The sequence below is a fragment of the Pygocentrus nattereri genome, chromosome 13 (assembly GCF_015220715.1).
Source record: "Pygocentrus nattereri isolate fPygNat1 chromosome 13, fPygNat1.pri, whole genome shotgun sequence".
Classification (NCBI taxonomy): Eukaryota; Metazoa; Chordata; class Actinopteri; order Characiformes; family Serrasalmidae; genus Pygocentrus; species Pygocentrus nattereri.
The window spans coordinates 35,924,696-35,938,546 of record NC_051223.1 but is presented as its reverse complement, the minus strand read 5'-3'; the positions used below and the strand labels follow the sequence as shown (position 1 = coordinate 35,938,546).

The window sequence follows — 13,851 nt, the reverse complement described above, 5'->3', positions numbered from 1 at the left end:
AAAGCTGTTTTGTTTTTTTTACTTTTACAATAATAAGACAAATGTTAAATGCATTCTAAGAAAACATGCAATTCCCAAAACAGTGCTGGTGGAAATTACCGTTACTGATGTAGTAGAATTTGGATAAATCACATTTTAACCTACCATGTAGCTTTTGGACATTGTGTGTCGTAAGAGACAGACGGGTTCCCTTAACACTACAGGATGGGTTGTAAACATTGAACATGTAGATCAGAAGGGTTGCGATTGGATTAGACCGGAGATCTTTAAATCCGGACCATGAATCCAGTTTCTGGTCCTGGATTTTGCAGTCACAAGTAGGTGTGACACCTGACACTAATTAGATGCCTAATCAGTTACATCAACATCAGTTCAGTTGACTACGAATAATCACAAAATCCAGGAATGGAAGGTCCAGATTTGAAGACTATTAGATTAGACAGCACCCAGTGCCACAGGATAATCTTAAGAAGACAAGCTTCAAATATCAGGATGTCTTTTGCAGTTGTTGAGAGGGGTGTGTTAGCCTCAGAATCAGCTCAGGCATACTGTAGTTTGCACCAGGCATAAGCTATAGGCTGGTCCTGGAGGAGCTGGGGTGGTATTTTTAGGAATTCCTGATCTACGGTTTACCATTAACTGGTTATTAACAGCAACTAACCTGGGGTTCTGGAGGGCCAACACAATGTACAACAATGCCCACTGTAACTACTGTAACACTTCAGGCTTTATATTAAACTTAGTAATCATGTATTAAAAGCTTTATATTTGGCTGACAAGTTGAATCAGTTAAATTTCCTGTGTCTTGTTGTTTTGCAGTGGATGACGTCCAGGTGTCCTGCTATAGGATCCTAAACAGCCTCTACTCTCTTGGCACCAGCAAAAGCATCTATGTAGAAAGGTATTGCACAGAGTCTCTGCACTACAATAATACAATGTATAGTTTATCAGGAGAGGAGACTCTTTCACAAAAGCGGCTCCAGCATTAGTGCTATTTTATAAATTAGATTTCAGGTGTTGTGTAACGTGTAGTGTGTTTTGTAATGCGCTGTGCTTTGGGTTGTGTGCAGACAGCGGCCTGCTCTGGGCGAATGTCTGGCTGCATTTTCTGGAGCGTTCCCTGTGGCTTTTCTGGAGCCTCATCTTAACAAGTACAACAGCTACTCCATCTATAACACCAAAGGCTCCCGAGACAGGACAGGTGAGTGGAAACTGTCCTTAGAAAACCATCCTTCAGCCTATAAATGCCCACAGCTTATTGATATGACTGACCACCAGGCAGTGTGGCAGTTGTGTGCATTTTTGTTTTACTTTTACAGTAATAAGACGAATGTTAGATTCATGCTAACAAAACATGCAGTTCCCAAAGTGGTGCTAGAGGAAATTAGCATTACTGATGCAGTGGAATATGCAGTCGTGGGCTGGAGGTTAGGGATCTGGCCCTGTGACCGGAAGGTTGCCGGTTCGATCCCCAGCGCCGACAGTCCATGACCGAGGTGTCCTTGAGCAAGACACCTAACCCCCAACTGCTCCCCGGGCGCCGTGGATAGGGCTGCCCACCGCTCCGGGCAAGTGTGCTCACTGCCCCCTAGTGTGTGTGTATTCACTAGTGTGTATGTGGTGTTTCACTTCCCGGATGGGTTAAATGCAGAGGTGGAATTTCCCTGGTTGTGGGATCAAAAAAGTATCACTTAACCTAATCAAGGTTTAACCTTCCATTCATCTTATGGATCTTTTATGCATGACATTAACATTTGTGTTTCATATGAGAGTGTCGGTGTTGCCTCAGCACCCCAGGAGTGGTTAAGATGGGATCAGACCAGAGATCTTTGAATCCGGACCTTGAATCCAGGAATGGAAGGTCCAGATTTGAAGACAGTTAGACTAGATGCACCCCATGCCACAGGATAATCTGGCCACCACACCCACCATGAGCACATGGACGAATCTTTTACTGTTCATTTATTCCTTCATATTTTGTCAGTTAGGACTTAGGACATAGGACAGTTAATCAATAGCGATATTCCAGTAGAGCTTAAAAGGAGTTATTGGTGCTAAATGAGCTAAAACTTAAGTGATGTATTTACTGTGAAATACATTTTAAAGTAAAATTATAGTAACACTATAACAGATAGTCTGCTGTAGATGCTGCACTTGTCATGAAATTAACCAAATTAAATTAAAAATGCTACACTACTAAGTGTGACCTTGGAGACATGCTTACAAAATGAATATAATTAAAAATGAATATGAAAATGATGGACATTTCTTTGTCAAAAACAGGTTTTTGCCAGTCATTTGTACAGCAGCAGGTGCTCCATGGATGTGTTTTTGAGAGCTGTTAAGTCAGTAGGCAGAGTTTGGATAGGTCAGTTATTAGTCACGCATATTCTCACTCCGTCTCTTTTCCTCTCTCCCTCTCTTTCTCTCTTTCTCCTCCAGCCTCTGGCCTTCCGACCCAGGTGGAGGAGGTGTGTCCTCTGGTGCCGTCTCTAGAAAAAGCTCTGGAGGAGATTATGGAGCTGGCAGAGTCAGGGATGCGCTACACTCAGATGCCCCACGTGATGGAGGTAGTTCTACCCATGCTGTGCAGCTACATGTCTCACTGGTGGGAGCACGGACCCGAGAGCAACCCGGAGCGCTCCGAGAGCTGCTGCACCTCCCTCACCTCTGAACACATGAACGCCCTGCTGGGGAACATCCTCAAGATCATCTACAACAACCTGGGCATCGACGAGGGCGCATGGATGAAGAGACTCGCGGGTAAGCATCGTTCCCTGCTCACATGAACCTGATAAAGCTCAGGGAGGTGATTGTTAGAATGACCGCACGTACAGTTACAGACCCACAGAAGCTTTTCCAAGTGACAGGAAATGGACAGTTCCTCATATAGTGAGATATTTCTTGTCCTTTCATGCCCTCCTCTCACCGCTGCTCTTCCTCTTGGCAGTCTTCTCGCAGCCCATCATCAGCAAGGCCCGGCCGCAGCTGCTGAAAACTCACTTCCTGCCGCTGATGGAGAAACTAAAGAAGAAAGCGGCCACCGTGCTGCTGGACGAGGAGCACACCAAGGCTGAGGGGCGGGGCGAGATGTCTGAGGCCGAGCTGCTTATCCTGGATGAGTTCACCATCCTGGTGCGGGATTTGTACGCCTTCTACCCGCTCCTCATCCGCTTCGTCGACTACAACAGGTGAGAACACGTGTTCAGGCGTTAAATTAGTGCCCTGATGAGGAAGACAGCACCCTGACTTGACCAGTGTCAGGTCTGAGTTTGCTCGCTGGGGGAGATAGACTGGTAAGCATTTCTATGGAGGTGGCTGTTAGCTTATGCAGATGCCGTTAGGGTTGAGCGATATGGCCATAAAATCACGGTATATTTTCAGTATCTTTCAAAATATAAATTGAAGTAGTAGTAATAATACTATATTACATGCTCACTTGCTGGCTCAGTATGTTAAAAATATGTGTTTTGGGCCTAAAGCATAAAACAATGTCTCATTCAATCAGGTGACAAATAACCATTTCATGCAATCGCTTTATTTAAGGGAGCTTTAAGACTAAATGACTTTGTTTACATGTTATTGATTGAATTATGCAGAAAAACATGAGAAAAATGAATGGAATTGCCCTTTAAAATGGCAAGAACAAAGAGCTCTGTAGTCTTTCAGTGGAGCAGTCTGGCATCAGCCGTCAGTCACTCGGTGAACTTCAAAGATCGCTAAAAACGCTGTGCGCTGTGTTCCTCTTCTGTAACACGACCCCTAATAGATATTAGCTGAAAGGTGGTCTCTGACTTCTGCACAGTACTGCATGCTCAGGTCAGTTTAACTCGGATTAATTAAAGTGCCTGTAGCGCTGCCCTCTTACAAAACAAGACCGAACAATCACACGAGTGTATTTGCATGTACAGTATAGGCCCTGCACCCTAGTCACTCACTTTACTCTGATGGGATGCACCAGGTGCCTAGTGTTGGTCACTGACAGTGGTTCCCAGGAGACATGGCAGATGAGGCGCTCAGAAGAGAGCGAGAGGAGCATCGGCAACAAATTTCAAGCTTTAAATTTCAGTTTTTGATGTTTTTTGTGTTTTTTTTTCATGCTGTAGATGTGGCTGTGAGTAAGTTCATGTGAATGATGTAGTTCACTGCTCGGTTGTTCTCAGAGCAAAGTGGCTGAAAGAGCCCAACCCAGAGGCCGAGGAACTGTTCCGCATGGTGGCAGAGGTCTTCATCTTCTGGGCCAAATCACATGTGAGTGAAAACACACACGCTTCGACTGACGAGCGTTCAATCATCGCCACATTCCACATATCGGCTTATCAGTCAACTGTAACAATAACTCTAAAATTCACAGACGCTCCATCACTGTCAGCCCTTTCAGATGCACGGTAGTTTTCACTTTGTGGGAAATCATTTTGCTTCTGCCCTCTGGCAGACAGAAGCAGGGGAGCCTGACAGTTCAGTGATGGCTTTGTGACTCTGGCTCAGCTTGGTTGAACTGAAGCCCACTAATGTGTGGTAGAAATTGTTTATGGTCCCGCGAAGATGGATCTTAAAGTAAGGGTGTAATGAGTTGCTCTCCACGGGTATTTTCTCGTGAGCGTTTCGAGTTTGTTTTACAGAATTTCAAACGGGAGGAGCAGAACTTCGTTGTTCAGAACGAGATAAACAACATGTCGTTCCTCATCACTGACACCAAGTCCAAAATGTCCAAGGTAAGAGAACATGTATACACACACGTATTCATGTGTACAGGCTAAAATGACCTCATCATGCCATTTAAATTGTGAGTTGACGTTTAACTAATCCATCAATAAATGAATAAATATTAAAATAAATCATGTAGCAGAAGAGAGAGAGAGCGGGGTCAAGTTGTTTTCCAAGAAATGTCAGAATGCCATTGCCATATTTAAGGGTGTTCCTAGCAGAGGATGTGTTACCTTATATTCACTTAAGCGGATGTTCACACTTTTACAAACGACTGTATCACCTTCTCGTCTCCTTACTGGCCTGCAGGGGGCAGTGTCGGACCAGGAGAGGAAGAAGATGAAGAAGAGAGGAGACCGGTATTCCATGCAGACGTCCCTCATCGTGGCTGCTCTGAAGAGGCTGCTTCCTGTGGGGCTGAATATCTGTGCTCCTGGAGACCAGGAGCTAATCGCTCTGGCCAAGAACCGCTTCACTCAGGCACAGAACCGCTCACATTACCTCACTCACACCTCCAGGAAGAGAGTTTTACTCACAATTACAGGGGATTACTTTTGTGTAATTCATGTAAACAAAATCCAATCATGAAAATATTTAGACCATATATGTTTAATAAATTATTTAGAATATGTTCTGAAAAATGATGTAGTTTGATGTAGTTTTAAAACATACTGTTCACTCCACAGTCGTTACAGTGCATCTGTGGAAGCTGCAAACGAATACCGCCTTGAATTTGTTGTTTTTGTGATGTCACAAAAATCAACATGTTGATGTATATCCACATTTTCAGACTACAGCAGGTTAGCTTGGCCCATTAACACTGAAGTCACCCATTCACTCATCCACCAAAACCCACCCACCCACCCATTCACTCACCCATTCACTCACCCATTCACTCACCCATTCACTCACCCATTCACTCACTCACCCATTCACTTACTCACCCACCCACCCATTCACCCACCCACCCACCCATTCACTCACCCATTCACTCACCCATTCACTCACTCACCCATTCACTCACCCATTCACTCACTCACCCATTCACTCACTCACCCATTCACTTACTCACCCACCCACCCATTCACCCACCCACCCACCCATTCACTCACCCATTCACTCACCCATTCACTCACTCACCCATTCACTCACCCATTCACTCACTCACCCATTCACTCACTCACCCATTCACTTACTCACCCACCCACCCATTCACCCACCCACCCACCCATTCACTCACCCATTCACTCACCCATTCACTCACCCATTCACTCACTCACCCATTCACTCACCCATTCACTCACTCACCCATTCACTCACTCACCCATTCACTTACTCACCCACCCGCACATTCACCCACCCATTCACCCACCCATTCACCCACCCATTCACCCACCCATTCACCCAACCACCCATTCAGCCACCCATTCACCCACCCATTCACCCACCCATTCACTCACCCACCCACCCATTCACTCACCCACCCACCCACCCATTCACTCACCCACCCATTCACTCACCCACCCACCCATTCACTCACCCACCCACCCAATCACTCACCAATAGTTAAATAGTAAAAACATAATAAACGCTAAAAAGTAATAATAACCATAGTAGTAAATTTAAAAAAGCAAGCATTAAAATTGCAGCATATATAGTAACTTAATAAGATAACATCAAGATAAATAAAAAATAGAATTAATAAAGGTGTTATAAAGTTATATTATTGTTATAATAATAAAGATGTTATAGAGGAGATCTGTTGCAGTGATGTGGTCAGTAAAGCGTCTTGTTCTTATCCAACAGAAAGACACAGAGGATGAGGTTCGGGAGATCATCCGTAATAACCTCCACCTGCAGGGCAAGGTGAGGAGTCTGGTGTGCCTCACGTTCATATCACAACATTCCTCACAACTCTGCTTGTCTGCCTACTCACTCACTTCTACATGCCTCTGTTTTAGGCTCCTCTTGCTCTAAAGCTCATTTTACAGTGAGTGAATAGTTAAGATTAACTGTGATCGGTTCCTTTAATGGGAACCTGAAGCCATTCTCAGTATATCCAGCCTGTTGGACAGATTGCAGGTTATGCATATTCACCTCTCAGTGTGACACGTGCTTTAGGGGAATTCCTGGTCCAGTCTGAATGAAACTTGCATGTTTACCAAGCAGTTAATACCTGCTTTACATGGTGAAAGTTTCCCGCAACTAGTTCTGACTTATGTCTGCAACATCATTTCTGTGCAGCTTCATAGCTGCACAAAGCAATTCAAAAACAATTGCATGGAACATGTTTAATTACTCCGCTAAATAGCCAAATTAGCAGATCATATTTTTTGTAAACTGTGTCATTAACTATAAAGTCATCTATGCGGTGTAACTTGCATATTAGAATATTTCTGTATTTTGTTCCAGCTTTCATTGCCGTTCATCTCAAGGGTTCTCTACAGTATATTTGAGTTTATCTGCTGTGCATTCAAAGGGGAATTCCACTAGATGTAAGATGTAAACAAAGTCACTCAGTGGGGTTTAATCTAAAATACTCTGCGCTAGAGAAACTTATGCTTGTCAGAATTACTGGGTACCAGACCTGTGGAGAGGTCTCTAAAAGCTCCGTCACAGTAAGTTATTACATGAAATGGTTACAAAGATGCTGCCAGCCCTTACAGAAAAGTCTCACATATTTCATATGTAAAATATACAAAAATCACGTTTTATTCACAGGTAAATTTCATGTGACGTTTTTGTAAGGGCATCACATGGTTTGTGGTTTATGAGGAGGTTTTAGCCTAAAATGAATGATTGGATGTACATACAGGGTGTTTTGAGGCAAAATAGCCCCCAAATTAATCTTATTGTTTGCATTTATTACTGTTTTACAATTTTCAATATAATATATAGTCGCTAGGCTTGCAACTGTTGTGGCTGGGTTTCAAGTGAGTTGCACGATTCCACGTTATGCGCATTATATAAAATTTAGTTTCATGTAAGTTTCAGGAAACTAAAGTAAATAAAAGTTTCATCATGTAAAGCCGTTTAACATCAAACCATTGGAAATTAAAGGAAGTATATCCAATGCAGATGTTTCAACTTCAGTTAAACTAGCCAGCTTCTGTCTAAACACCATTTCTGCTCAGTCTGGGTATTAAACACACAGCGGAGATAAAGCAGTAGGCTATTTCAAAAACATATAACAATGTTGGGTATGAAAGTAATAAAAATATAAAGACCTATTAGTCCGTCTTCCTCAGCCCATATGGTCATGAATTTAATATAAAAACAACTGTTTTATGTTAATAAATTCCCCCATAGGTTCATTTATTGGAGGATGTAGTTTTTAATCTCAGATTATGCAATATTTTCTTTCTACTCTTTCAGTCAGTTTTCAGGGTTATTTTTGCTTAGGTTTGCTATTTTTTATGTGATATTCATACATATCTGTTACTAATTACTGCCTGCATTCTTTATCACTACACTATGATTCCAAAATAACATTTTTTAGACTAAAAATCCATTTAGATTACATTTTACAGATGTTATAACCCTAAATTTTGTCAAATGTTAATTTTGGAAACTGACTGAAAGCTTACATGTACATAAAATATTGCTAAGGCTGAGATAAAATAGTACAGCCTCCAATAAATGAACCTGTTGTGGACAGACAGGCTCTTGGTGAGTGGACTTGGCTGACCCATTACCTAAAAAGTAGTCCAAAAAAAAAACAAACAAACAAAAAAAACCGAATGTAGCAGTTCAGAGCAACTCACTGTGCACATACTACAAATGATGCCATGGGCAAAGGGAGTGAACAGAGAATTCAGTCGTCCTTTACCTGCATGCATTACCGTTTCACTCCATTTCCCTGTCTTTGTCTCCATCTCCTCCACTCTCTGCATGTCTGCATGTTCGCGTCCCCCCGACCCCACCAGTACCGAGTCTTCCACTTCAAAAAGCTGGTCAAGCGGCTCATCATCGTCCTGAAGTGGATGAAGAGTCGCCAGACCAAGCTGGCTGCCACCGAAATGCCCCCCCACAAACGCATGCCCCTTCGCAAGCGCTCGACCACCCTGGACTCCACACATCGCACCCCGCGGGCGCTGCTAAGCGCCATGAAAAAATCGGCCTCCGTGGATCACGCCTCCAGACACGGAAAGACCCCACCACGACCACCCGAGCATCCTCCGGCCTCCAGGCTCCGTGAGAGCCACCTTACCCCACACAGCGTGTTTGGATGTGGCGCGCTGGTGTGTAGAGAAAAAGCAGCTGGAGCGCTCCGAGCATGTATCATGTAGCTTGTAGCACGTCCTGCTGAGCAGGGATCAGCTTGGTTCATTAGGCCTCCCCGCTTGAGTAGCAGTGCTGCTGAAACACTGCATTTAAAGGAAGAGTAAAAGTCAGGGTTAGGCATTTTTATCCTATTTAACCAAAATGTGGTCATATCTAAACGTTTGATCACGTTACATGTTTTATATATATATAAAACATATATATATATATATATATATATATATATATATACCATCATATTTATATATATCATCTTTCTGCAGATTTGTTCAGAATTTATGCATCTGTGCGAAGTTTAATGAATTCAGGAAAAAATACGCCATAAACTTGCTATAAATGTGCTATAACTTTTACAGGTCACATTTTATGTTTGTTTTTCTTTAACCAATATGTTAAATTCACTATATAAACAGTGACTGTGAAATAAAATGTGCAGCTCTGTAGTGGATGTTCACTTATTTTCATTACGAAAATCTACTAAGCATGTGGAACAAATGTAAACAAGATCGTGTAAATAAAACAGAATATTTTATATATTTATATTAACGTTTTTTATAAATAAGTAATATGTCTTTATACTAGATGGCAAGAATCAGCCTTTAAGAGCTGTGCTGCCTCTGTTTTTTCAGCCAAGCAGTGCAACCTAATAAGTGGGTTATTGCCTTGCATTGCTTGTTATCTACATTAGCCTCGTAGCTCCAGTGCCAGAACTAGACAAGCTAACCTCAGACACCAAACATGACTACGTTTGCTGTGAGAGGAAACTTGCGTAGATCTGTTTTATTCTTCCTTTGCTTTTTAATACTGTTGGTTTCAGCCGTCAATTTCCCTGACTAATTTCACTGGTGCTTGTCTGTGCAGCTGGAGGACCCTGCTATTCGCTGGCAGATGGCCCTATACAAAGACATGCCGAACCGCAGTGAGGACACATCCGACCCTGGGAAGACCGTGGAGAGAGTGCTGGATATTGCTCATGTGCTCTTCCATCTGGATCAGGTCGGTCTACAACAGCACAACTGTTTGTTTCACAGCTGTTCATGTTTGGGACGACGTTAAAGACCATTTTATGTATTCAAATGGAGCACTGTGTAGAAATCGATTGAAAACGATCCTTAATATTTATGTTCTCACACTTTTATTCAAGTACTAAATTAGGCCTGTGGCATTCAGCCTTAAATGACAAGGCATCATAAGAAAAGCAAAGTATGTCTAAAAGTATCCACTCATTCTCACCCATTACTGACACGGCCTGTAGAATCTCCATAGGAAAGCACTGACCAATAGAATGGGATGCTCTGGAGAAGCTGCACATGAGCCTAAGGTCACCACGTTCAGTGCCAAGTGTCAGTTGCAGGACTAACTTAAAGATTTCAGTGAAGGAACGTGCCTGATACGTGTTGGCTGTAGCTTTAATGCTGGCTGTAAGAGTGAATATTGTGTTTTTGGCCAGGTGGAACATCCTCAGAGGAGTAAGAAAGCGGTGTGGCACAAGCTGCTGTCCAAGCAGAGGAAGAGGGCAGTGGTGGCCTGCTTCAGGATGGCCCCTCTATATAACCTGCCAAGGTGCGCTTTCACACTGTTTTCTGGAGAATTTTTAATCCTGGTTTGCTTTTTTAAAAAAAGAAGCAGTAACAGACCAGTCCTGGTGTCCTGGTGTCCTGGTGTCCTGGTGTCCTGGTGTCCTGGATCCGAGACCTCTTTTTCATTGTATGGCTCAACAGTTCTGAGCACACAGACATTTCAAAGGCATTTCCACACGGACACAGATCGGCATGGAATCCTTAGCACGGGTTCTTCGGCCTGGTGCTCAGGGCACAGAGCCGTTCCATGGGACGCCTCAATGGTGTAACTACTCTCTGAGTTTCTGTAAAATGTCATATGCAAAGGTTTGGGCCCTCCGGTCAAATTCCGTTCTACACGCTCAAAAAAGAAGGTTCTTCAAGGGTTCTTTAGTAAAGAAAATGGTTCTATATAGACCCATTTACACTCAAAGAACCCTCTGCATGATTAAAGGTTGCTTTGCATCACGATAGGGTTCTTCAGAATGTGTTATTGCTGGTTCTTTATATAACCTGTTTGAAAGGGGTTCTATATAGCACCCAAAGGGGGTTTTCTGTTGTTAGTGTCAAAGTTTTGACAATATTTCTATCTAGAACAATCTACAGTCCATTCTCCATCAATCTAAACAACCCTTTCATGCTGTAAAGCACCCTTTAAGCGTGCAAAGGGTTCTTTGAGTGTTCATGGTTCTATATAGAAGCATTTTATTTAGTAAAGAACCCTTGAGGAACCATTATTTTTAAGTGTTCAAGACAAAATAACCCCACATGATGAGTAAAGTGTGTCCTGTGCAAAAGTTATGTCATATTTTATATTTCAGGTTTTATTTTTTCCCCAGTTAAAGCTCCACTATGCAAGTTTGGGGAATTTGGAGACCTCTCTGGTGTAAATGTGTAATTGCAACACGTGGAGGAATATTTTGTAACGTGACTTTGGAGTGCTTTGGACCTCTTCCCTGAGCAGATGAATCTGATAAATGCGAGTGCATTTTAAGAGAATTCAAAGAGAACTCAGTCAAAACTCGGTGAATAACGTATCTGTTATCTACTGTTGTCATCATATCTTCGTCAGTAGAGTTTGCATTTGAGACCTAAACTGAAACTTTGCTTGTGTGTAAAAAGTGATTTCAGAGCCACTCGGTTCTCCCTGATGGAAACTGTTTACCTTCAGTGTTTTGTGCTTCTGATCATTTTAATAGACGTCAGCGTCACTAATTAATGACGTTCTATTAAAAGACTCGTTTACCAAGAGAGACGCTGGAGGACTTTCACCTGAAATGAGTTCATGAAGCCAGTCTGGTTATAAAAATGATAACAGGACCAGATCAGAGCCAGAATTACTCTTTTAGTACTTTTACTTTATACTTAAGTACATTTGAAGGTTAATACTTTAGTACTTTTACTCAAGTCCAGGTCTAAAGGGAGGAACTTCTACTTTTACCTGAGTGTTTTTTTACCATGGGTAGCTCTACTTTAACTCAAGTACATGATTTCTGTACTTCGTCCACCTCTGGAAATCACCTAAAACCTCGCCCCCTTCAGGTTTAGCCAATGGTCCTCGCTCCCCTGACCAGTAAGCATTGCTCAGTCCGTTTGTGCTGTTTCGTAATGCTTTAACTTGGTAAATTGACGTGTTTCATTATACCTCAACAAGTAGCATAGGATATGTGCTGTTATTTAAGCAGTAGGACATGAGAGGGAGTGTGTCATCATGATATAACATCACGTGATGCTATTCGCGATAACACAAGACTTCGAGTGCGAGTTCTATTGATTTGTCAATAATAATGACAAGTTCACATAATAATGACTCAAATCTGAGTAAAGTCGAGTCACTGGTGTTGGAGGTGGAGGTTGGCTCTGTAGCCTGCGTGCTAAGCTAACACTAAATAAAGAAACTGATTAGTCTCACAGATCTGCACAGGAAGGAAACGGCGAGATGTGATCGTGGGGAAAAACTTGGCAGTACAGTGGAAAAGAGACCCAGAAAATGACTTGGACTGCTGTTTCTCTTTACTAGCAATGCAGTTGCTGTCTGGGAATTTCTTTGGAGAATTTAATATAAGAATAAAATATCAAATACTTGTTCTTTAGCCATACTGCACACTTTATAATGCATACAACAGACGCTGTTTAGCAGCTTAAGACACCTTTCTGGCTTATTTTACTATTGGTGTTTCAGAGTGTTTCATTTTTGTCTGCACTTTATCTTTGTTTCCAGACACAGAGCGGTGAACCTGTTCCTACAGGGCTATGAGAAGTCGTGGATTGAGACAGAAGAGCATTATTTTGAAGATAAGCTCATAGAGGATTTGGCTGTAAGTGTATTCGCAGTGTTTTGTTTTTTCTTTTACACTACAAAGTCAGGTACAGCTGGCAGAAGCAGCAGTACATCCTACTTTAGAACTGCAGGGCTTTTATTCTTATTTAATTGAATTTCAGTGTCCTCTTGTCTTCGGCAGGGCACATATTAATATGCAGAGCACAGGTTTGCAGCATTGTGCTTCAAATAGGATTTTGATCTGGTTTTGCTGGATGTCTTTCATCCACCCAAAGACGATGCTCTCTTGCCAGTGTTCTGCAAACTATTATTTGTCATACGAAAGATGGAAACAAGGAAATTGCAGCAGTGCTCAAGGAAATGCCACAGTGTGAAGATGAAGGACCAAAAAATAAATAGTCTTAAACAAAACGGTCATAGACAAAACAGCCTCAGACAAAATAGCCTTAAACAAAATGGCCATAGACAAAACAGCCTCAGACAAATAGCCTTAAACAAAACGGCCATAGACAAAACAGCCTCAGACAAAATAGCCTTAAACAAAATGGCCATAGACAAAACACCGTCAGACAAAATAACCTTAAACAAAACGATCATAAACAAAACAGCCTCAGACAAAATAACCTTAAACAAAACGATCATAGACAACACAGCCTCAGACAAATAGCCTTAAACAAAACGGTCATAGACAAAATAGCCTCAGACACAATAGCCTTAAACAAAATGGCCATAGACAAAACACCGTCAGACAAAATAACCTTAAACAAAACGATCATAAACAAAACAGCCTCAGACAAAATAACCTTAAACAAAACGATCATAGACAACACAGCCTCAGACAAAATAGCCTTAAACAAAACGGCCATAGACAATACAGCCTCAGACAAAATAGCCTTAAACAAAACGATCATAAACAAAACAGCCTCAGACAAAATAACCTTAAACAAAACGGTCATAGACAACACAGCCTCAGACAAATAGCCTTAAACAAAACGGCCATAGACAATACAGCCTCAGACA

The 13,851-nt window shown here is 42.1% G+C and overlaps 1 protein-coding gene across 30 annotated transcripts in view; it reads left to right on the top strand.

The window, feature by feature from the left end:
• ryr2a (ryanodine receptor 2a (cardiac)) overlaps positions 1-13,851 on the top strand; it is a 352,340-nt gene that overhangs the window by 264,780 nt on the left and 73,709 nt on the right. For 19 of the 30 annotated variants that reach the window (XM_037544139.1, XM_037544152.1, XM_037544138.1 and 16 more), the window contains 12 exons: positions 820-901; positions 1,071-1,201; positions 2,443-2,763; positions 2,951-3,191; positions 4,164-4,251; positions 4,623-4,715; positions 5,017-5,187; positions 6,514-6,573; positions 8,634-8,948; positions 9,853-9,987; positions 10,442-10,554; positions 12,772-12,868. In XM_037544139.1, the coding sequence (XP_037400036.1) occupies positions 820-901; positions 1,071-1,201; positions 2,443-2,763; positions 2,951-3,191; positions 4,164-4,251; positions 4,623-4,715; positions 5,017-5,187; positions 6,514-6,573; positions 8,634-8,948; positions 9,853-9,987; positions 10,442-10,554; positions 12,772-12,868 (1,847 nt within the window). The remainder of the gene's footprint in view (positions 1-819; positions 902-1,070; positions 1,202-2,442; positions 2,764-2,950; positions 3,192-4,163; positions 4,252-4,622; positions 4,716-5,016; positions 5,188-6,513; positions 6,574-8,633; positions 8,949-9,852; positions 9,988-10,441; positions 10,555-12,771; positions 12,869-13,851) is intronic. The other 11 variants (XM_037544154.1, XM_037544155.1, XM_037544151.1 and 8 more) reach the window with 1 other exon arrangement.